Genomic DNA, 25,366 nt, shown 5'->3' on the forward strand with positions numbered 1-25,366 from the left:
GAGTCACCTAATTTCTATGAGCCTCAGTTTCCCCATCTTTAAAATAGGAATAATGATATTTTCATTACCTACTTTACACGGTTACTGTGAAGGAAACTATGTAAACCTTAAAGAGCTATATAAATATAAATCTATATAAATTATAATAATTATTAGTTTAAAACCTAGACCCAGATATTAAAAGGATTATTAACCATTAAGAGTTTATAGCTTTGTCAACAGAAATCACTCTCCTGCCTAGGGAATCAAAAGGTGTCTTTATCTAATCCCCAGACTTCACATCCAGCTATTTCTGCCAACACAGTGTATTTCTTTGCCCTAATAAGCTCCCTAGACTAAACCTTATCTCCCCTTCCCATTGCACTCAAAGCTGTGAGCTTCTAGATACCTATAGCTGTCCAACAATCCAGACCTTGAGAATGCTATCTACCTCTCAACTGAGCTTACAACTGTTCCCTCCCTAGCCTCCTGAAAGGACAGCAAAAGAGAATTCTCCCTGAGGCCCCAGGGGATTTATCCCAGTGTGCTTTAGGACCATCCAGTTCCACTAATACTATCCACCATAATTACTGGTGTCATCCCCTTGATAGGGCGGTCTTTTCATATTCTATTGTTATTTCATATTTTATGCCCCCATCCCACACACTACTCCACATACTCCAGCATAGTGACCCTAGGCTGCCCCTACTCTCTTCTACTAGTGACCAGACAGCTGTTCCAGCTGTGTGGACACAGCTAATCTGATTTCCGGTCTGGCAGCTGCCGAGCTAGGAAGGGAACAGCTGAGAGCTACAAACACACATGATGACTGCGATTGGGAGTGAGAGGGTAAAGTGTTGGTATACAGCTTCCTACTTGGGACATCCTCTGGGGGCAGAGCCCCTGAATAGAAACTCCTCCTAGAGCCTCTTTAACAAGCCCAAATTATGACTGAGTATTGGTGAAACCCAAAGCAAAGTCTTTCTAAATCTTTAACATGTAATATTCTCCACTACTTACTCTTCTCTTTATTCCCTCCTGCACCTGCTCATATGCACATACACCACATGATACATACTACATACTACACACATGACACACAACATGCCACATAACACACATCACTTATAACACACAGAAGGGATGCAAAACACCTAGTTTGGCAAGGAATGATTTTGAGGAACACACAGAAGACCAATAGCCCAGGGAGATGCTAACATTTTCCAATCCCCTGAGCTTTTATCCTCTCATATATACACACCCCCTTCTTGGGAATAATAATAAAGGTAAGAAGAACTCACACAGACATGTAAAGTCTGCTTTCTTCTTTCACAGGGCACAGTACACTTTCATAAATATCTGCATTTTAATGGTGCCACCAGTCCCCTTTTCTTTCTAACCATATCCCCTACATTCTTCAAATTCAGGAGAGCTGATACTCACCTCAGGACAGAGGGAGAAACTGAGAGCCACAGAGGGGAAAAGACTCCAAACCCCAATGTAGGTTTGGATTGGACCTCAGAGCCCTCTCTTTCTAATGAATGGGGCAAGAAGACAAAAAGGCCTGTAGAATCCTTCAAGGTCAGTGAAACGGAATCAAAAGCCCTGCTGCCTGGAAGGGAGACAAAGCCAGTTCTAAAAAGCTTGGAGAGACAGAAAAAGGTTATCATTCCAAAGGAGAAAGGAAAGGGAAAGTCCAGAAGAGGTTGCCCCAAAAAAGCAACATGAATCTTAGGATCCCAAGCCTGCCTACTGCCCTAGGCTGACCCTCTTGGTGATAGATGATCCCATGACCCATGCTAAGATGTGAACATACTAGGAACTCCAGGGTCATAGCACTGATTGCTATAATGATAAACTACCTGCTGTGGGCTAGAGAGCTGTTTCTGTCCAGTGAGACAAAGCCATTCAATAGCTAGTAGCAGAGCTAGGACTAGCAATGGGTAGGCAATTAGAATTCAAAAGGCAGAGAAAGCACAAAGGATACCTGAATAATAAATGTTTATAAATGTACAAAAAATTTAAGTGCTATAAAAGTTTCTTATCTATGACACATGGGTATTTATTTATTGACAAGTCACATGAGAGACAGTGAAGGCTCAAAGCTTTTGGAGGACAGTAATGCATGTACTATTTTTTTTTTAAACCCTTACCTTCCATCTTGGAGTCAATACTGTGTATTGACTCCAAGGTAGAAGAGTGGTAAGGGCTAGGCAATGGGGGTCAAGTGACTTGCCCAGGGTCACAAAACTGGGAGTGTCTGAGGTCACATTTGAACCTAGGACCTCCCGTCTCTAGGACTGACTCTCAATCCACTGAGCTACCCAGCTGCCCCCTGCATGTACTATTTTATGAGGTTAAATTGTACTTCTGATTTGCCTGATGGTAGTTGTAAGGGAAGAGGGAAACATCCATTGTGGGCAATTTTGAAACCTTGCCTAGGGTACACACACACACACATCCCTTGTGCTGACTCTGGCCACAGGCTACATCTAGGATGCCATGCCCCAAACAGGAATAGCAAAAAAGTCCATATGACTTTCAGTCAGCTCTTCAAGCTTGTTCCCTCTGCCCCCATCCCATTCTGGCTCTATACTGGGAAGGGCCTCTTACCACAGCCTGCTTTCCCCGTTCTCCTAATGCCTTGGGTCAGAAACCAGGGTATGAGCCCTCTCTCTCTAATGGGGTACAAGAAGACAAAAAGGCCTGTAGAATCCTTCAAGGTCAGTGAAATAGAATCAAAAGTCCTGTTGCCTGGAGGAGAGACTAACAAGAGCCAGCTCTAAAAAGCCTGGAGAGACAGAAAAAGGTTATCATTCCAAAGGAGAAAGGAAAGGGAAAGGCCAGAAGAGGCTGCCCCAATAAAGCTCCCTAACCTTTTTCAAATCAGGCCTTTGGCTCAAATCTGGAGGCACATCGAGGAATTTGGGGGGAGGAGGGGGTTAGGAAGGGGACTTGGTAGAAGAGGGAACAGAACAGCCAGCTCTTGCAGACCCATGTTTATCTGAAGTGGATTCTTTTTTTTAAACTTGAAGGTTAAAGCGTTTCTATTTGAAACATCTGTTTACATTCCAGAGTCCAAAAAAAAAAAAAAACCCAAGCCCAAGCTCAAGTCCTATATCCGTCCCCAACCCACGTCACAGAGACAACATCAGAGCCTTGCAGGGGGAACATTCTTAACCCTCTCATTGGGTTGCTGAGGTGACTCACACCTCCGGACTGCCAACACATGGACCATACTTTTAAGGGGCCAGAAGAAATGGAGTAATTGAGGTACCAGGACTAGGAAAAAGGGACTGCATAAACCAGGCAACTCAAGGAGAAGGGAACAGGACAAAGGACATGGAGATTTTCTAAGAAAATGAGGGTATAAATACACAGTTTGACCTTTTAAATGGACCAGGACAGGTACCTGGAGAGGTATCTGGCTGGGCTCCTGCTCTCTAAGTAGCAAGGGAAAGAAGATATGGCAGCAAAAAAATCAGGGTGGACTGCCCAAGACCAAGTAATTTATATGGTCAGCCCCTTTACCTACTCTGGATAGCAAGCTCTCAGGGGGCTGCTTCTTGAACAGAGAGATTAAAACCCAACTAGGCTGCCAGCAGTTAGATGAAGCCCCACATGCCCAGCTGCACTTACCACCATCAGGAATGGTAACATCTGGTATTTCAGGACTCCCCCATTAGGACCATGCAGGCTTCCTTATCTAAGCAGATAGCAGTTTTGTGCCCTGACTTCTTCTCAAGCAATAAGTTCTCTCTCCCATACTCCACAACAAAGATAGCCCCATGTTTCCTTCATCTTAGGTGCCCTTTCCAGAAACAACTCAGTGCCAATCGCACATGCACAGGCTCTAACCATCTCTTCTCCCTCCTGTGGCTAGGGATGTTCCTCCCAAAACATATACATACAGAAGCAAGGGCAATCCCCCAAACCAACCCCCACACATATACTCCTGAGTGCCAAGCTACTGCCAGGAGGGGTGGGGTAGGCATTTTGCCAGGAAAGCCACTCCCTGAAGGAAGCATCTTGTGGTGCTGGACTGGTGGGAAGGCTGTGCCAGGGAGGCCCCAGATACTGTCAATCAGTACCTAAGAGTAGGGGAGGGAGTGGTTAGAACCAAAAAGCAAAATAATTTCTTGATGCTAAACTATACTTAGATGGGGGATATCTATGAAATTCCCCCATAAACAAAAATCAGCAGAAAATAACCATTTCATTCTGTGGTCTCTAAAGAGAAAGAAACTGAAGATAAGAAATTGGAGATGGTAGAATCCTGCGCATAAAGTTGACCCAGCATAGAGCCTTGGATGTGCCAGTCCTTTCATTTGACTCCTACATTGCTCAGCCTTCTCTCTCTGCCTTGCCAGATGCCAGACACTACATGCTCACCTGTACCCATCTCCAGAAAACTAAGTGAGAGCAGCAACTGGGAGCAGTGTTTCTTCCCATTTTCTCAACACTCACACATTCTTTCTGTCTGTCTCCACACACACACCCCCGAAGGGAGACAAAAAAACCTATTAGAAGATGGTGTCAATTGGGCCTGAGCTCTTCCAGTGATCCAATCCCCCCCAAGATACTAATGACCCTGGAAAGCAGTAGGGAAGGGAATAGATTGGGAGTAATAACAACTTGTATTTATCTAAGTGCTCTCTAAGGTTTATAAAGAACTTTCCTCACAATAACTCTGTGAAGTGGATAGTTCAAATATCTTCCTCATTTTACAAGTGAGGAACCTGGAGCCCAGAGAACATAAAGGACTTGCCAAAGATGCCCCATCTAATTGACCAGAACCTGAACCCAAAACCATGGCTCTTTCAATTTCTAGTCTCCTCACCCTCTTGCACTGGAGCATGAAAGAGTAAGCAGTTCCAGCAAAGAGAAAAAAAAGACTCCAACAAACACAAGAAAGGAACAATAAATTCAGGAGAAATTATGATCCCCCACCAGCCTTTACCTAAATGTCTACCAAGAAGAAACTGAGGTCCAAGAGCTATTTTATCCAAGGGCAGAAACAAAACTAGAGACAGGTATGGGAGCCACAAGCCTAAGCTGCCGGCCTATAAGTAAAAGATGGGTGGGCAAGCTATAGAGCTTACCTGCAACAGGGATGCTGTGAAGAGGAGTCCGTGACAGGATTTCCAAAGATTGTTCCCGGCCCGACATCCCATCTGAAGAGAAACAGGATTCCGTTTCATATATGGTCTGCAGCATCTTGACCAGTCCCTGGGCCTTGGGCACCAGCAGCATGCCAAAGTTGTGGGTAGGGGGAAGCAGTGGGCTAGAAGATGGGCCAAACTAAGGCCCTCACTGCCCCAAAGCTCCCTTGGTCCTCCTGCACCCACACCACATCCAGCCTGGACACATTCAGGCAGAAGTCAGGAAGCTCCAGATCCTGCCAGCCCAACTCAAAAGTAGCAATCAGCCCGCCTAGCCCTTTTTCACACTGAGAATGGATCTGGGAGGGAGAAATGCAGAGAATGGTCAGTTACTCCCAGGCCTGGAGAACAGGAACATCACAGGCTGGAGAGCCAAGAGCTCAGGGGCAAGGAGGGGAGTTCAGGGGCCAGGATCTCTGCATGCCCAGTCCCTGGGTGACAGCTCTGGGCCTGGCTCCCCCGCTCTTTCCCAAATGAGCCGGCAGCTGGCAGAAGACTGAAATAGCAATGGGGGGAGGGCCCACGCTATAAATAGGTGGAGCATGCTCAGGGAGCCTCAGGCCGGCTGCCAGGAGCCTGGGCCTGGCAGAGGCCCCAAGGGGGGGAGGGGGAAGGGAAGCTTTCCACTCTGGGAGGAAGCACCAAATTGGGGGTGGGGGTGGGGGGGCAGGTCTTGTGCCTATGGCTAAAGCCACAAAGAACTTGGCTGGGAGGTGGGCTAGAGATGAAGAAAGGAAAAGGAAGAAGTGATGGCTGTGTAGAATGTGTCTATGAAAGTCTGGCTTCTCGTCTGGCTCTCTGGGTGGGAGTGACGATGCAGACAATGAAGCCAGACTTGATCTTCTACCACTCCCCCCAACCCCCATTGGAACAGGTAAGGGAACTGGAAAAGCCTGGAGAAAGGGTAGCAGGCAGGGCCAGCCCAGCTCAGGAGCACCCCTGAAGGCTGTAGGAACATCTGGAACAACCACTCAGGTTTCCAACAGCTGGGAGACTGACTGGGTTAGATTTGTTTGGTTTTCATTGCCCTTCAGGGCTCAGTGGCTCTTCCTCCCTTCCCCAGCCCATTCAAGAAGGAAGGGATAAGGGAAGAGGAGACAAACTGATGAGAATCCACCTCTCCTCACAGTGTCCTCTTCTGGAACATCACCACGACTCATCCTAAGGTCCTCAGCCCAAGGAAGGCATGTAGCTTGGCAGGCCCACATTCCCTGAGGGCACAGACCTGCTCACTTGCTCTAGTGTTTCTAGCAACAATCCAGAAAAAGTCAAAGATCCCCATCCACTCTCTCACCTCCAAGAAAGGACCCAAATGAGGTAGCCTTTGGTTCGAGCCCTAGATATGCCTGGCAGGAAAAGGCTCAGTTTCCCCTCCAAGAAGACAACCAAAAGGTTCCCAGGCATAAAACCCACTGCTCTGGCTTGAAGCACTAGCCTGGCCCAGCAGGGCAAGGAGTAGGCAGAGTAAAGTCCACTATTCTGATATGCCAAGCATAGACACATGTCATAGTTGGCTAGGGGTTTAAAAGGCAGGGCCCAATGAATGGTTAGGAATGGTGCCTGTCAACCTACCCCTTCCCCTCAATTTGTGCTTTCCAGTATACCCAATCTATCCCCCTGACCTCAGTGAGGCCTTTTAATAACCAGATTATTTCTGGACTGCCCCCTCCTCCTACCTGATGTCACCATTGCTATTTTAAGCCCCTTCCCCCTTGAGCCCAGGGCCAGTGACACTCGTCCCCTGAGCTGGACAGGATGACCTCATGTATATGTCAAGGGCCAGGAAGAGGAACTGGCCAACCAAGGACAAAAGAGAAATCCCAAGGGCCCACCTGTGCTTTACTACCTATTCTATAAATCCCCTACTCCAGAATTCACCATCTAGAAATTTCAAAGCATCTGCCTTCTATTAGTAGGGAGTTGGGAAATAGGATGGAGAAAAAATGAGTCAAGAGAGGAAACTGAGGCATTATATGAGATAGAAGCCAATTTCCTTGGACTCCAGGTAAGTTAGAGGGTGGTTCTATTTCTTGGCTTCTGCAGATTTAAGGGAAGAGATGATCTAAAAGTAATTACTCTCTCAATGAAGAAGTGAAGTGAAAAAGATACCAAGCATTCAACTTTCATCACCCATTTTCCCTACCCTACCTTCCATGTTTATTTTAACATACAATCGTCCTCATTATATGGATGTCCCCATCTAGGAGGAACACAGAAATAGGAGAGAGAACAAACTACATGTCAAGACCTGAAAAAGAGTCCTGCTGGCCCAGGACTCCAGCCACCCAAGCTGAGAACAACCAAAAGGGCTGGCTATCCACTGCTACATGCAAAGTAAAAGGAATTCAAGTGGGAATTCATACAACATCAAGGGAGTGGAGAAGAGTAGAGTTGGATCAGTTTCTCTACCTCCAAAAGTGTGCCAAGACACTCAGTTGTCATACCTCTATCTCCCTCCAACCTTGTCCAGCTTAAAAGCAGCCAGGAGTAAGAAAGCTCCCACTTTAAGGAGAGAAGGACTACTCTAGCAATAGCCACTGGTCTGCCCTCAAGAGCATGGCCCCTAAATAAAACAATAAGACCCACAGGGCTCAGTGTTTTCTATTTCAGGGAAAGGTGAATGCTACTTATATCAACTATATTTCCCTGGATCCTTAAGTTGGGCCAATCCTGAGGTGGTCATGTCCCTTCCATCTCCTTTCAGGGGGTATTACCTCTAACCCAATTCAAATATTTAATTGAACAAAGCTCTCCTCTTTAGGGATCTCTAAGGGAAGATGAAAGTTCTTGATTTCTTCACTTGTCCATATAAGCAAGTCTTCCTACCTCCCACTCAAGGATCTGCCTATGCTGGCTCCACTCTCCCAGATATAACTTCCCTCTAGTTCTTTTCATCTGGGGTTTTAGCACCACCAGTCCCTCTGCTTTGGAATGTAGCAGGGAACAATCCACAGTCTAGCTCCTCAAGACATTTTAATTTTTGCTTTCCTGGAATAAGGGGTCAAGGGTGGGGAGAAGAATGGAACTAAGGAAGAATAAGATTTCAGCTCTCAGGTTTCCTTTAGAGACCCTGAAGTATTCACTATTGCAGCCTTTCACCTTTCATCTACCTTTCACCAAGAGCTATCCCCCCAGTACCTAGACTTAAGATTCTCAAGTGATATTAAGTCCAAGGAAAAATGGAGAGATTTGAAAGCTCAGACTATTCCAATAAAGCTAAAAATATAAGGTCACATATACACACAAACCCTGAACATGCCTACACGTGTACATACCTGTGTACACAAATACTATACTGGTCTCAGAGCTTCTAGATAGAGAGCTTTATGAATAGGGTAGAAGTTAGAAAAGGGAGAGGAAGACTGAGGCATGTTCTAATCTGTGAACACAGAAAAAATGCTGGAGCCCAACAGTCAACATGAGGAGTCCAGATTCTTAGACCCCCCCTTGCACAACCACAATGCCAAGCCACTTTCTGCTTCTGCCATCCAGCTGGCTTCCTTTTCCAAGAGATACATCAAGGTCTTATAAGCAGAGCCTGAGGCTGGGAAGCCAGACGCTTAAGTTCTCCGCTCCACCCCACCTTCATGCCCCAGTTTCTCTTGCTGTCCAAAAAAGAGGGGAATGCTGTTCCCTCCCTGACTCTTGGGTGGAGGAAGGAGAGAAAGTGTGCAGTGCTTAGGGATCTTGGGCAGCAGCTTTTGCATAAACACAAGGTGTTGCTGTGATGCCTGCCTCCCACCTCCACAGGGTATATAGAGCCCTATCCACCTCCTCCCCAGGTCTCCCAATTCTAGGGCAAACTCACATCACAAAAGCCTGGCTCTCATACTCTTTGGGCAGTGTCAGTGGGAAAAGGGCAGAAACTGGAACCAGCCTGAGGTCAATACTCAGTTCCATTGACCCTGAGTCTCTCAACTTTGCTGGTATATGAGGTCAAAATCAGTCCAGCAGGGGAGCTAGTATTGACTCTTAGAATCTCAGCTTTAATAACAAGCTGAAATTGTCAAAAGAGAGCTAAACCCTGGAGCCTGGGCTGCCTGAGGCAAAGGTATATCCCCAAAGGAACAATAATACCAAGGAGTAGGCCTCCTCAAAGAAGCAAATCTGGCTTCATCAGCTGCCTCTTAGGCCTAGAAAACAGCTAATGTGGGGGAATGGAGTTGAGACCTTTTTTTCACTGGGTCCCAAAGGAAAATCTTTTCAAATGCTCTAGGGGAGGCAACCAAAACAGAAAACTGAAAAGTCTATCTCACTCTAAGAACAACAAAGGCCTACCTCTTAAAAAGATCATATAATACTTGAGGTCAAATCCCAAATTGCTTTCTAAAAACCCCATTCTCCCATCTCCATCCCCTCTAAATGCTTGGCACAATTAAGGTCACCTCTACTCTTAGAAAATCTAATTTCCCTTAAAGCTCAACTTTAAGGGAACAAAAGAGGTAATTAGACAACTCAGTAGATAGAGAGCCAGGCCTGGAAATGGGAGGTCTTGGGTTCAAATCTGAACTCACTTCTTAGCTGTGTGACCCTGGACAAGCCATTCAACTCCAATTGCCTAGCCCTTACCACTCTTCTGCCGTGGAACAATACTCAATATCAATTCTAAGACAGAAGGCAAGGGTTTTTTTTTTTTAAGATTCAGCTTAAATTCCACCTCCAAATGAGCTCTCTGGATTCTCTTGCCCCACACCCCTCCCAACTACCAACACTTCTCTCGAAAAATGCCTTGTATTATTTTGTCTGTGTGCATGTTCTCTCCTTTGATAAAACCTAAATTTCCTTGAGGGTAAAAGTTGTTTCATTTTTGTCTTTTTATCCTCAGTTCCTGATACAAAGTAGACAATAGATACCTACTGACTGCTTGATCATGCTTCAGGAAACTCAACACATAGTAGGCATTTAAAGCCTAGCACCTTAGTACCTAACACATAGGAACTATTTAATATTTGTTTACTTATTTGTTTTATTTAATAAACTGCTAGACTGTGGGGTAGACAAAAAAGGAGACAAAGGGGAAACTAAAACCTTTGTACCCTATCCCACAACTGAACAATCTCATTTTATTTCTAATAATTCCAGAATCACAGAATGCCAGCACTGAACGAGATATTAAAGATCACCTGGTCGGATCTTCTCATTTTCCAGTTGAGGAAATTGAGATCTGGAATTCCCTGACATGTCAAAAATTGTGTACACAAGGGGGCAGCTGGGTAGCTCAGTGGATTGAGAGCCAGGCCTAGAGACAGGAGGTCCTAGGTTCAAATCTGACCTCAGCCACTTCCCAGCTGTGTGACCCTGGGCAAGTCACTTGACCCCCATTGCCTAGCCCTTACCACTCTTCTGCCTTGGAGCCAATACACAGTATTGACTCCAAGATGGAAGGCAAGGGTTTAAAAAAAAAAATTGTGTACACAATTATTCACAAAATGCCAAAGGAAGATCTGCTAAGAGTGGACCCTGAGGTTTTAACAAAAGGTAACTTGGGAATTTCTCTTGCTAAGCCAGAGCAATTAATTAATTCCAACCACAAAGCTTATGCTATCCAGGGGTCATCAAGAAATTTTAACCCAAGCAAAACCTTTTGTTGTAAGAGTTATAGGGAGACTACTTTTTTTTTTTAACCCTTGCCTTCTGTCTTAGAATTTATTGTAAATATGGGTTCCAAGGCAAAATAGGGGTAAGGGCTAGGCAATTAGGGTTAAGTGACTTGTCTAGGGTCTCATAGCTGGTCTATGACAACATTTGAACCCAGGACCTCCAATCTCTAGGCCTGGCTCTCTATCCAGTGAGTCCCTTAGCTGTCCATTTACTAATACTTTTTGGCCACAAGAGAGGCTTTGCACACATTCTACCTTAAACCTCACAGTTCCCACATTGGCATTCCCTTTCCCTAGCAGATCAGGCCTTTATCCCACTCAGAGAAAACAATATATCTTTTCCATTCCTACCTAGGCAGGGAGGAATTAAAAGACCAGATGACTAGAATTCCCAGTTGATTCCATTAGTCTTACTTTCAAAGAGCTCATGCCGCCATTTTCCCAAAGTCTATGAAAGCCTCAGGGTACCTTCCTGCAAGATGCCTTGGATAGAAATCTTCACTTCCCATTTCTTTGACTAAACTGGAACTATAAAACCAGGGGAAGGAGGAGGAAAGTGATTATTGGGTTCATTCCTAAACCTGTCTCTGCAAAACTGTAAGCAAAAGTAATGAATGCTGGAGGGGATGTGGCAAAGTAGGGACATTAATGCACTGCTGGTGGGGTTGTGAACTGATCCAACCATTCTGGAGGGCAATTTGGAACTATGCCCAAAGGGCGATAAAAGACTGTCTGCCCTTTGATCCAGCCATAGCACTGCTGGGTTTGTACCCCAAAGAGATAATAAGGAAAAAGACCTGTACAAGAATATTCATAGCTGCGCTCTTTGAGGTGGCCAAAAACTGGAAAATGAGGGGATACCCTTCAATTGGGGAATGGCTGAACAAATTGTGGTATATGTTGGTGATGGAATACTATTGTGCTCAAAGGAATAATGAACTGGAGGAATTCCATGTGAATTGGAACGACCTCCAGGAATTGATGCAGCGTGAAAGGAGCAGGACCAGGAGAACATTGTATAAAGACTGATACACTGTGGTACAATCGAACATAATGGACTTCTCCATTAAGGGCAATGCAGACCATGAACAACCTGGAGGGATCTACAAGAAAGAACACTATCCACATTCAGAGGAAAAACTGTAGGAGTAAAAACACCGAGGAAAAGCAACTGCTTGACTACAGGGGTTGAGGGGATATGACTGGGGATATAGAATCTAAATGAACATCCTGGTGAAAACATCAACAACATGGAAATGGGTTCTGGTCAAGGTCACATGTGGAACTGCACATTGGCTATGGGAGAGGTGGGGGGAAGGGAGGGAGGAATGGAGTATGATTTTTGTAACCAAGGAATAATGTTTGAAATTGACCAAAGGAAAAAAAACCTGTAAGCAAAAGGCTTCACATCTAGACATGGGAAATAGAATCCCCAATCTCTATAGAGAAAAGGAAGTAAGAAAAACAAGGGAGAAGCTGAGCAAGGCTCTTATAAAGCCTTCGAATTCTGCAGAAGGCACAAGGGACAACCAAGGAATGATTGCAGTTATTACTCTGACCACAGTGAAACATGACCCTTCTGAGAAACTTCTAGGGACCAGCCCAGACCACATGGCTACACACCCACAAACATGCACACAGACCCAGGGATACATGGGGACACACCCAGGTACCCACAGGTGAAAGCAGCCAAGCCATGGTGATCTGGGGTGGGGGCAGGGAGTACCAGAAAACCTCAGTCAAATAGACCCCAGATCAGGAATCCAACATCTTCAGGAGGCTGGAGTAGGGGAATAATTGTGGTAAGGGAGGGAGGAGGAATACAGTAATGGTTAGTAGCCACTAGCTTCTCCAAATCTGTCCAGGGCTCTGGCTAGGCTCTATAGCTAGACATGGGGAGAAGACTACTCTAGAGACAGACAGACAGGCGCACGCACGCACATGCATGCACACACTCACACACAACTGGAGGTAAAGATAGTCACCTTAGGTTGGACAGGAATTATACTAGTTTATTAACAGTTGCATTTATAACACCTGATCCTAAAGTAAGATGGTCAAATTTTTGACTCAGCCAAATTCTCATGTTCTCCTTACCCTATTCCCTACCCTATCATTCCTCTCTCCAACCCAAACCCCAGTCACCCTATGGCTCTAAGGCCATGAAAATTACTCAGCTTGGCTCAGCAATCAATCTACCCCATAAGATATAAATAACCCTAAGGGCCCACCCCAACCCCCAACCATCCTACAAGGAATACAGCCTCTTACCAGACTCATTAGGAGAGTTCATGCCGGCTCTAAGCCCCGTGGGAAGCTGGCACTAGGGGCTGGTGGCTGGGGCAAGGGGGGAGGGGATGGGGAGCTGTAGAAGTGTCAAAAGAGATGGACAGACGGAGCCCAGGACTTCTACAACTCTACCGCCCGTCCGCAGCCATCCTTCAGGGTGAAGCAGTCAGGCACTCAGAGTAGCATCCCTGGTGGAAGAGATGAAGGTGGGGTTAGCCAACCCTCCACCCAATTAATAGACTCATAGAGTATTAGGTCTGAAAAGGACCCAAGAAATTAGCTCAACTTCCTCATTTTTAGATGAGGAAACTGAGGCCCAGAGAAGGGAAGTGACCTGCCCAAAACCCCAAAGCAAGCTAGAGACAGATTAGGGCCTAAAACTCAGTTCTGACTCTACTTTATGCTGACTTTTAAAAGCACAAGAGTGAAAGCTCTCATGAGGGGTGCTCTCAAACAAATTCAATTTGAGGTAACATAATTCATCTTTGGATATGAAGAAGAATAGAGAATGTAGAGACTAGACCAGGGAGACCTCCAGATCAGCAACTGGAAATGACTAAACAAATAGGAAGAACAAGTCTCGGGTCAAATTCCACCTTCTATAGGAAGGAGGTTTTTTGGGTCCCCCCAACTACCTTCTACTCTGGAAATACCTTCCCATCTATTCCTTATATATTTTCTTTTTTTTTTTAACTCTTACCTTCTGTCTTAAAAGTCATACTAAGTATCAGCTCTAAGGCAGAACAGTAAAGACTAGGCAAATGGTATCAAGTAACTTGTTCAGGATCACACAACTAGGGAGTGTCTAGGGCAGATTTGAATCCAGAACTTCCCTGTCTGTAGGCCTGGCTCTCTATTCACTGAGTCACCTAGCTGCCCCAATATATAGCTTCTATATACCTACTTATTTACATGTTGTCTCCCCCATCAAAATGAGCCCTTTGATGGAGAAGAAGAGGTTTTGGCATTTTTTTGATGCACAGTGCCTAGCAATAGTGAGTAATGAATGCCTGTTGAGAGACCAAGGAATTAGAGCAGTATTCTATTGGGTGACTGACATTCTAACAAACACTAGTTGGGAATTAAGGGCAAAGAACTTGGCACAGCCCACCTGAAGTAAGCTCCATCAGGACATACAAGCAGAGAACAATTTCATATACATACACTTTCCAATCCCAGCTCTTCCATGTAGCCTTGAGCAAATCACTTCCCCTGTCTGTCAATTCCTTCATATGTAGAATAAGGGATTTGAACTAGATGGACCTACAGATCTTTCTATGATTTGAAACTCTATGCTGAACCTGGAGTCACCAATCTAATGACAGATATATAACTTTAGCTACATAAGTATATAAGTAGAACAAGTCCTTGACATGACTTCCTGAAGTTAAAACAGGGTAAGGACAAGAAGGTAACCATTTCCTCAATCAAGACACTTGATGCTACCACTAATTGAAAAGCAATAGTATTTGGGCAACTAGGTGGCTCAGTGGAGAGAGAACCAGGCCTAAAGGTCCTGGGTTCAAACATGACCTCAGACACTTCCTAGCTCTGGGACCCCCTTAATCCTAATTGTCTAGCCCTTATCTCTTTTACCTTGGAACTGATATTTAATATCAACTCTAAAAGAGAAGGTAAGAGTTTTCTTTGTTTGGCAATGGGGGTTAAGTGACTTGCCCAGGGTCGTAGTTGGGAAGTATTGGAGGCCACATTTGAACCCAGGACCTCCTGTCTCTAGGCCTGGCTCTCAATCCACTGAGCTACCCAGCTGCCCCCAGGTAAGAGTTTAAAAAAAAGGAAAGAAAGAAAGAAAAGAAATAGTATTATAATGCCATGAGTTTTCTGTTATCTAGAATTTGGTTCTCCTAAATAGGCTTGTACTCAGCTCCCCACCACTAACCACCCAAACCCATCCCAGACTTGGTCCCATTTCTTCTCCCCTAGGATGAAGCAGATGCTCCTACACCAGGGAAATCAAAGTTGTGAGAAGCAAAGAGATGAAGCTCAAGTCATGTTAGAGGAAAAGTTGTAGAAATCCAGGAATTTAAGATTCAACCTCATCCTCCAAGGCAAAGCAAGGTAATTCCCTCCATTATTCTCTTACTTCTTTGTATTATAATTTTTTGAAACCCTTTCCTTCCATCTTAAATTCAATATTAAGGCAGAAGAATGGTAAAGGCTAGGTAATATGGGTTAAGTGACTTGCCCAGAGTCACAGTAGGAAGTATTTGAGACCAGATTTGAAATCAGGACCTCCAATCTTAGTAGTATTATTATTTAAGTAAAATGTATTGATTTATTTTCAAGGAGTAACTAAGGTGAAATATATCTGGAGAAATTGGAAGTGCCAAGGAAGACTAAGAGAAGAAGCCCTGGGGCAATGAACAAAGATACTTCTAATGCGCACAGTGAAGCTAAAACTTTACAAGGATCTCAGACCTAGTCTGCCCTACTCTCATCCTTTGTACTCCCTTAAGAGTTTTGGGTCCTTAAGGCTAAAGGAAAAATAACACTAGATCTAAGAAAGGGAGAAGGAAAAGGCACAGACAAAGGGATCAAAATGCTATTTGGAGAGAGGAGAAGAGATAAAGGGCTAAGCAAGGGTTGGGGGAAAGAGCCCAGGAATGCTACAGGTGGGGCTGGTGGTATATGGGCAAAAGCCTGTGTGTGGGAAGATAGCACAGCCTGTGCCCACATGGTGACTGGCATCCCATCCTGTTCACACCCTTTTCCGTGGGCTGGAGAACATAGATTCAGAAATTCCCACGATCCTTAGCCATCACCTCACCTACCAGTATCCTTCTCAATTAAAAGGGCCTCCAAAGGCTGGGATGATAGTAGATGCTGAAGACTCAATGCTCCATAAACAAAGTATGGTCTTGTTCCCATTCCTGCCTCCCAATACCATAGCACAATATTCCTCATCTACTGGAGACATGACATCTGGCATCCCATCAATGAATTAAGCTTTGGTAAGCATCTATTCTCTCTCGATGTCATTCCTTCGAGTTCAGCCTAGGCTATTTCTACCTATTGAGGACTGATCAATTCCCTCAATGTTTGTTAGTAAGGCAGCATCATCACATCTAGCTAACTGAAACCAAAAGCAAAATCACCCCTTTATTCTAATGGCAGGGTAAAAAGAAATTAAGAGTTTCAAGAAAAACAAAAAATTGAATTTAGTCTTCTGCCTCAATTCAACTCATCTGGCTATAGGCGATTATCTCTTTTTTAAAAAACCTCTACCTTCTGTCTTAAGATAGAAACTGAGTTATCATTTCCAAGGCAGAAGATTGGTAAGGGCTAGGCAATAAGGGTTATGTGACTTGCCCTGGGTCACACAGCTGGGAAGTATCTGAGGTCACAAATTTGAACCTAGGACCTCCCTTCTCCAGGTGTGTTTCTCAACCAGCTGAGCCACCTAGCTGTCCCTTGCTTCAAGTTCTGACTCTACTACTCCTAGCTTGATGACCATAGACCAGTCAACTTCATCTCTCTCTATTCCTCATTTTCCTTATCTGTAAAATCAGAATTGTATTTACACTGCCAACTTCATGAGGTTATGAGAAAAACACTTCCTAACCTTGTAAAACATTATAGTAACATAAGCTACAGTTACTACTTTACCAATAAATAGTGGTAGTATTGACCCCTCCCAAGCACAGCATTTTATCATTCAATAGCAAATCTCCATAATGAATAAGGGCCACTGGCCAGAGCCTCACTTGGGAAACAAGGCAGTTTTCACGGCTGAATCAAGTAGAGATTCCTGTCTAGGGTGAGGCAAGAATGGATAGGAAAACTGCCTGAATGGTTAGGGTCTGTTTCAAACCCTTTCTGGAAAAATTATGCCAACCTTTTCTGAAAAGGAAGAAAACAGGATCAACAGTCAAGCTGCACCCTAATGTCAACCAGTTGGAACCCAATACTCAAGACACCTAACCAGATAGGGTAAGACTCTTCCAGAGTTCTAAGTCAATTGATGTGTAGAACCCCAGAGTCCTGCCTTCCACTTCTGCCCTAAACCAGGAATAAGCATCTTCCCTGATGTAACCTCAGCTCTAAGCTCCACCAACACATGGGCAACAAAAGAGACAGCTCATCAATAGAGATTCATGCTGTTAGCCTTGAAGCGGTCAGGCAGGCCTAGGGGACAATCCCAGAAGAAAGCCCCAATGGAGACAATCTGAACTCCAGGGAAAAGTAGGAGAGGAATTGTAGAAAAATGAAAACAGCAGCATCTATAGATAAATAAGAAACCAAACCATTAAATTCAAATCTAGCCTTCTAGGGATCTTGCCCCTTAAAAATACCTTGGATTTCAGAGAAGACATGTTTTCCCAATGAAAGCCCCTGGAACCTTGAGTCTATCCCCTCTGTTCTTCATCACTTCACCTGCTGCCCAGCACCAGGATAACAGAGCTTTCCCTTCCTCCTCTTCCTCTCTCTCTCACCTTGCAAACCATCAGCTAAGGACATTGCCCTTGGAAAAGTCTTAAGTATTCCATGAGGGGGTCATTCATAGCAGAAAAGGGAGTCACAAGGTAACCACCTGAACCTAATACAGAATGAGGCTGAAAAAACTATAGCCAGAATTGAGATGTCCCCTGCCCACTCTGGGGTACCTCCCTTCCTCCCCAAGGCTTAGATTGCATGTATGTTCTACTTATGCACCCCAAAATTACCCTCAAAGGCCATAATCCCAGATCTTCCAATTCCAGGGGCATCTGCAGACCTCTCTTGTCTTGTGACAACAGCAGATACCCTCCTCATCCCTTCATAGTACCCAGACCTCCACTTGTCCTATAAATGAGATTGATTAGAGAGCTTTGTATCAAACTATAGGGAACATCAAGAGAGATGTTTAGAACTGATATGACAGAATTCCTCCCCTCTTGGGGGCAGGGAGAGTGGCACATGGGAAAAGATAAAAGAAGGCACCAGGCTGACAAGTTCATTTTTGCAACAGGCCCATTTTTGTTTGTCTGCTGAAACGCAGATCCAGGCATCTGCATGGGCCAGATGGAGGAGGCTGCTATTTCTAGAAAAAAAGGGGGGGGAGGGGAAGGGGGGTGCCTTACGAGAGCAGGAAGGAGAAGGGAATAAGACTGGATCTTTCTGCCCTAAAATCTCTAGAAAAATACCCTCTCGTCCTCATCTTCTTTCTAGTGACACCAAAGATGCTCAATAAAAATAACAAGAATCAATTAATGGAGGGAAAAATTGAAAAAAGCATCAAAAGTTTAATTAGTCGAAGTCAGCTACCACAGGCACCCAGCCCTAGACTTCAGAGAATGACTTGTAAGCAAGCAACATGGCTGCAAAACTACAAACAATCCCCCCCACACTCCCAACCCCTGACCTCTTTTTCTGACTCTCCCCCATATCCAGTACTATCTCTAACCCCATTATCCCTTCCCCACCCGCCCCATCCCCAGCAAGGAGTTTATCCTCTACCAAGCTGGATGATCCCTTTGCAGTGTTCCAGACATTCCGCCTCAAAAGGATGTGAGTAGGAAGAATTAATTATTAAAGAGCAGCTGGTACTTCAGCACTGAGCTTCCTCACCCCTTCCTTCTTCAACCCCCTCCCCCACCACACATGAATTACCCTCACCCTACCACCACCACCACCACCACCACCACCACCACCCCCTTCCCATTCTCTAAATGCACAACTAACAAATCCCCAGTTGGGTAGGAAAAGCAAACCTTTGTCTCAGAAGCAACACAGCTCATGGTACCTTCCCTCCTTCCCTCCCAAGATCATCAAAAAGATGAATCAGAAGCTGGGGCATGTTAGGAGGCAAGGACCTAAGGAGAGATCTAGTTAGAACTTCTTCTCCCTCTCACTTACATTTCCCATTTTCCCCAAGGGGAGGTGTCCCACCAGACATGGGCTTCCTTGTTTTTGGTGATGATTCAACCCAGGTGACAGAGTGAAGAGGTGAGCCCACCACCCACCCATTCAAAGATACCTTCCCATCTCCCCAAGCTGGTTCAGCAGCTGAAGCACAAAGACAAACCAAACCAGTTCCTTGGGGAAAGTGGATCTAAGAGGTAGGCCAATGAATGAAAAGAGAGGCTAAGCTTTCCCCCAAAGCTATGTGTATCAGGGGAAGTAGAGGGGGATAGGTGGGAATGGATGTTGAACATATCCAAACTAGCTGAACTATTTCTAATCAGGGAGTGGGGAGCCACTGTAGGAGAAAAGAAATTCCATCCCCAGTAACTCCCTTCTCTATTCCACCCTTTTGGCCTCTTAGCAACCACACCAATATGTACCCCCTCCTCCCCATCTCCTTAAAAGATTTTTCTGCTAGCCTGAGCTCAAAAGTGCCCAGACCAACAAGGTCCCCCAAGTACACCATCCTCTCATCTCCCATATTCTAAAGAGACCTCTTCTCCCCCACATCCACATAAGGAAAAACAACCTTCTCTCTTACAAAGATCCTCAGAACTACCCCAGTGTTTCTTATTTCAGGGTCTTGAGCTGGATTCTACCTCCTCAATCTATCACCATACCTACTCACTCCTAGAATGCAGATATTGGCTCCCTTGAAGCAAGGTGGGAATAGGTTGGGGAAAAGGTAAAACTTCTGGCAATATCCCTAAAGTAACCCCAGAACCTGCTGCCCTTCCTCTTTAGTGATGCTATTAACTACCGCCCTTCAAAAAGTGGAATCACTAAAGTCACAGTTGTCTCCTCCTCCCAACAAAGCTCCCCAACCCACCTCTTTTCCCCCTCCCCTTTCTCACTCCCATAGTCTTGTCTCCCAGAGACAACACTAGCTACTTTCTATAGATAAACCTAGTAGTGCCTTTTGAGAGGAAAGTTGTCTCCCCACAACTGTAGACAATGAAAGAACATAAGACTCATGGGGCTAATAGGCCTTCTCTGGGTTCATGACAATAGATAGAATAAAGTACCAAGGGGAATATGAAGATTGAAACTACCCATCAAGATGGGGGGGGGGGGGGGGAGATGGGGGACCACAGCGGAAGGTGCCTATTTCATTGAAGCTCCCTAAAGAGGCAAGATGGAAAGTGAGAATGGAGATTACAACTTTCCCCAGTTTGGAGAGAAGGGGTAAAGGGGGACCACAGGGGACAGTTGGTCAGGAAACATTCATTAAGCACCTACTATGTACCAGGCACTAAGCAAAGAAGAACTGGCAATAAATACAAAGAAAAACAAAGGGAAACTCAAGGAGTTTCCAGCCTAATAGGCAGTGACAGAAATTAGGCTAGGTGCCCCTGAACAAGCATAGGGAGGCCAGAACTGAGACTGTCTTCAGTTACTGAGGTTGGGCTTCCAAGGGTGACTATATTCCTTCTTCCTCCCCCCATAGGCTAAGAAGAGGGGTACACTGCTTGAGAAGGGGGGAAGAATGCAAGCCAAGAGGAAAGGATGCTCCTGCTGTCTACAAGGCTGGGGGAGAGGGGAGGTCTGCCAAGTCGGCCAACCGGTCCACGACCTCCCCTCCGGGTATTGGTTACGTAGAGTGCAATTGGGGGGGGGGGGTCCCTCCCTTACCTGCAGGGGTGGCGGCTGCAGAAGGGCGGGGCAGGGCGCGCGCCCTAAAGAAGCCCCCTCCCCTCCTCTTCCCCCTCTCCCCTCCCTCCTTTCCTCCCGCCTCGGAGTCAGGATCATGCAAGGGGCTCGCGGGCTGCCTAGCGCCTGTAGAAGGGATGGGGAGGGGCCGAGCGCCAGGGGAGGAGGGCAGAGGAAGAGAAGGGGGGCCGGGCCGGGCCGGGCCAGGCAAGGGAGGGAGCGAAAGCTGAGCGCGCCTTGCGCCCGGGAAGCTTAGAGGGAGGGGGGCTGAATAAGGGAGGGGGGATCGCCCGGCTCCCTAGGGTTGGGGTGGGGGTAGGGAGAAGGGCAGAGGGGGCAGGCTCACCCCAAGGGGCTGGAGCTCCGGCTCCTCGGACGGTGACAGCAGCGGCAGAAGCAGCGGCAGTGGCAGCAGCGGCAACAGCAGCGACGGCGGCGGCTCCTCTTCGACGGCTCCTCCATCTTTGCGGCGGCTCCTCCGGCTCCGCTCCCCGCCGCCGCCACCAACAACAACATTCGGAGACGTCACTCCCATCACGTGACCTGGCCCCGAGCTAAAAATAGACCGCTCTCCTTTCCACCCTCCATTCCCCTCCCCCTCCCCTTCGCCTTCGGGCGGGGCCTGGGGCGCCACCGGGACAGCTTCTTAAAGGTCCAGGAGCCTCGAGAACTGCGTAGGCTACGAAGGCGAAGGAGAAAGAAATGGGCTCTTAAAGGAGCAGACCCAGAGGTCGAGGGCGGGGCTCAGGGTCCGGCCTTTGAGACCTGCCTTTTGAGGTACTGCGGGACCTTTAGAGGGCCCGTGGGTTTGAATCATACTTTTGCTTCTTCCTAGCTTTCTGATCTAGAACAAGTAACTGAAGTTCTCTGGACCTCAGTTTCCTCCACTGTAAAATGGGGGCATAGGAATGGATCATTGGCAGGCTTCCAAATGCATTAGTCCTTTCTTCCCCGCACCTACCCCCAGACCCTCTTTTGAAATCATAGAATGTTGCAGCTGCTCAGAACCCAGATCTGAACCCAAATTTTACTGACTCCTAAATCCAGTTCCCTTAACTAAGTCTGCTCAACCCTCTGCAAAACCTGCAAATCACTCACTCACCCATTCGTGAAGGAAATAGTGTCAAGGGCAAGAGCATAAAAGTGCTTGAAGATCTTGGAAATCTCGGCTGTGGGATGTACTTGATGATGGCCACTAAGGCCATTTCCATCCATTAAATTTTTGCTATCCTGTGTGCCATGTTGGAGGGAGGGAAGGTTGCCACCCAATTTTGAATCCTTTTTGCATCTGACTGAGCCCCTAGCTTTAGCCTGAGATTTAGCAACAGTGTGAAAACCCTGCTTCCCAAAAGAGTCAGCGAAGTCTCAAATCCCTTACATTCCTGACCCTCCCAGGGAAACAAGGCTTTCAAGTTAGCCAGAGTTAAGGTCGGGGTTGCCAGCCCTAGGTCTCTGTAGGAAGCCCAATACAAAGAAGGGACGCCTTTGAATTTCTGTCATGTCATGCTTTTCTACCCTTTACACAAAGCACAGGGGAAAAAAAAAGGAAAGGGGTTTAGGATTCGAAGGGCAATAGCTTAGGAAAATATTTCCTGAGGGGAATGGGATAAAAAGGTCTTTTTTTTTTTAACCCTTATCTTCTCTCTTAGAACCGTTTGGTTCCAAAACAGAAGAACAGTATGAGCTAGGCAATTGGGGTTAAGTAACTTGCTCAGAGTCACACAGCTTGGAAGGGTCTGAGGCTACCCCAGGACCTCCTGTCTCCAGGCCTGGCTCTCTAATTGTCGACTCACCTTGCTGACCCCCCTCCCCCAAGATCTTAATAACTAACATTTATATAGCACTTTGAAGTTTCACATGTGTTATCCCATTTGGTTCTTCAGAACAATTCTTCAAGAGTGATGCTATTATCCCATTTTACAGGTGAGTAAACTAGTGTAATGTTCCAATTCCTCCATGAAGCCTTCCTAGTTCACTTCAGTTATAATGGTCAGTTCTTCATCAGGCCAAAATTGTCAATCCTGATTTGGTGATTATAGAGCTCTTTAGACATTTAACTAGCTTTGTGATCGTGGGCAAGTCATGTAACCTCAGTCTGCCTCAGTTTCCTCACTGTAAGATAATAGCACCTTCCACCCACTGTTGTTGGGAGGATCAAATGAGAGATGTGGTGTTTTCAAATCTTAAAATACCATATAATTTCTAGCTTGAGTTATTAGCCTAAACTGTCTTTGAATTGTCTCTATATATGTTATACCAAGCCTTACTCCTCACAACTTCTAGTAGAATGTAATCCCATTCTGTTCCAGAATCATAGATCTATAGGAAAGGAATTTTAGAGATCCTGTTTTACAAATTAAAAAACTGAGGTCCAGAGAAGCAAAATGCCTTGTCAAAAACCACAAGGATTCACCTCTGTTTCTACAAGAGTCTTCATATTCAAATAGAAACTTCAATCTGGATCCACATTCTAAGTCAGGGAGTCTTTTTTTTTTAAAACTTGATTTTATTTTAGTTTCAGTTCTGAATTATACTTCTTCCAAATCATATCACTCCTCCATTCATGGAGAAGGCAAGAAAAACAAAGCCCATTACAAATATGTATAGTCTTGCTTCATTCTGAAGCCTGAGTCTATCAACTATCTGGAAGTGTTTCATCTTGAGTTCTTTAGAGTTGTGATTGGTCATTGTGTTGATCAGGATTATAACCTTTTAAAAGTTGATTATCTTTACAACGTTGCTTTTTTTTTTTAAACCCCTATCTTCTGACTTAGAATCAATACTAGGTATTGGTTCCAAGGTAGAAGAGCTGTAAGGGCTAGGCAATGGGGAACAAGTGACTTGCCCAGGGTCACACAGCTAGGAAGTGACTAAATCCAGATTTGAACTCAGGATCTCTCATCTCTGGGCCTGGCTCTCAATCCACTGTGCCACCCAGCTTCCCCCTACAACATTGCTATTAATGTAGATTGTTCTCCTGGTTTTGCTCATTTCATTTTGCATCAGTTCGTATAATTCTTTCCAGGTTTTTCTGAAGCCATTCCCTTCATCATTTCTTACAACACAATAGTATTCCATCATGACAGAGCCATAAAGATACCTTGGGCCCACTGAGGAAAAGCAGCAAAAAAGGCAGGCCTCAACTTCTCCTCTGAAATAATTTGGCAAGGCCAATTTTGAGAGAACTATGGCCTTTTGTTAGGAGCCAAGATTAGCTCCAAGATAATAAGTCAGTCCTCAAGTGGGCTTCAGCTGTCTGGCCAAACTCCTCAGACAAGCAATATCTGCAAGGCTTAGCACTATTTTAGGCAAGAGACCTTGAAGCTGTATCTTCATGGACACATGTATGCCAAGACCAAAGACCTTTTGTATTTTGTAATGACCAAATCACACCTGTGCTCCCCCTCAATATCTTTGCTAACCCATAACTTGTAACTGACTAATGATATTGTAATGTCTACAATTCCTGATTGGCTTTTCAATGATATAATGTTTCCTTAATTTCTAGTACATAATTTCTTATAAATATTGGACCTATATGCTCAATAAAGTGGAATCCATGATTCCATTCACAGCCCCCTCAATCCTGTCAGTTTCTCATCCATATGGACCCCTCTTCTCCCTTCTCCCCCGGAGCAGGTCTCTGGAGACAGCCAGCTCTTATCACCATCACATTCATTTACCATAATTTGTTCAGCCCAATTGATAGACATTCCCTCAATTTCCAGTTCTTTGCCACTACAAAAGGGTCTGCTCAAAGGTTATTATATATATATATAGCTCCTTTCTCTCTTTGATTTTTGGGTGGGAGGGGTGTATAGCTTAGTAATGATATTGCTGGGTCATAAGATAGCACACTTGAATAGCTTTTTGATCATAGTTCCAAATTGCTTCCCAGAATGATTGGACTAGTTCACCATTCTACCACAGTCTACTAATGTACCTATTTTCCCACAGGCCCTCCAGCATTTGTTTGGTTTTTTTTTCTTTTTTGTTATCTTAGCCAATCTGATGGATGTGAGGTGGTACCTCAGAGTTATTTTCATTTGCACTTCTATAATTATTAGTACATTAGAGCATATTTTCATATGATATTGATAGCTTGTACTTCTGAAAATGCTAAGGCAGGGGTATTTAATATTTTTTGTCATAGGCCCCTTTATCAGTCTGGTTAAACCTCTTCTCAGAATTGTTTCTAATGCATAAAATACATAGGAAAAGAATTATAATGAAATATAGTTAGCAGACTACTTAAAAACACAAGTTCAGAGATCCCAGGTTAAGAACACTTGCTTCTTAGGGCAAGAAAAACAGATGGAGCTTAGTATCTGACTAGAGAATTTCTGACCTTGGAAATCAATGGATGCCTTTGGCTTTTTGGTGGACAAGACTGCCCCAGAAGAATCCAGTGTTTAACTTGTGGCCTACTGGGTATCCTGAACTATTTGAACTTGGGATGGGAGATGTAAAGAAGAGGAACAACAGTGGCTAACAGTCTTTGAAGATTCTAGTGGTCTGAGGCTGGCATAATGAACATTTTTTTGGTCAATATTGTGATGGGGGAAAGGGAGCTGAAGGAATCATCATTCAATGATGAACTGTCAAACAGGATGTATATCAGCCCTCACCCCAGGGCCACTACCCAAGGCCATCATTGCTTGGGTAAAAGCAGAGACATATTAGCTCTGCTGTTTCAATCAGAAATCCTATAAACTGGGTGTCCTCACTCCACCTCTACCAAACATACCCCAGGGGTAGAAATCTTTGTAGTAAAAAGGGAAG

General features: G+C 45.2%; 1 protein-coding gene across 7 annotated transcripts in view; it reads right to left on the reverse strand.

Annotated features, from left to right (window-relative positions):
- The window catches only part of HDAC5 (histone deacetylase 5), a 42,411-nt gene extending 21,215 nt beyond the window's left edge, over positions 1 to 21,196 (reverse strand). For 2 of the 7 annotated variants that reach the window (XM_056816913.1, XM_056816914.1), the window contains exons 1-2: positions 13,013 to 13,215; positions 5,082 to 5,440 (exon numbers count right to left, since the gene is read on the reverse strand). In XM_056816913.1, the coding sequence (XP_056672891.1) occupies positions 5,082 to 5,232 (151 nt within the window). In that variant the 5' untranslated portion in view covers positions 5,233 to 5,440; positions 13,013 to 13,215. Of the gene's footprint in view, positions 1 to 5,081; positions 5,441 to 13,012; positions 13,219 to 20,930 lie in introns of those variants that run through there. The other 5 variants (XM_007482412.3, XM_007482411.3, XM_007482413.3 and 2 more) reach the window with 5 other exon arrangements.
- Between the last annotated feature and the right edge of the window lie 4,170 nt (positions 21,197 to 25,366).

This window comes from Monodelphis domestica, chromosome 2 (genome assembly GCF_027887165.1).
Source record: "Monodelphis domestica isolate mMonDom1 chromosome 2, mMonDom1.pri, whole genome shotgun sequence".
Lineage (NCBI taxonomy): Eukaryota > Metazoa > Chordata > Mammalia > Didelphimorphia > Didelphidae > Monodelphis > Monodelphis domestica.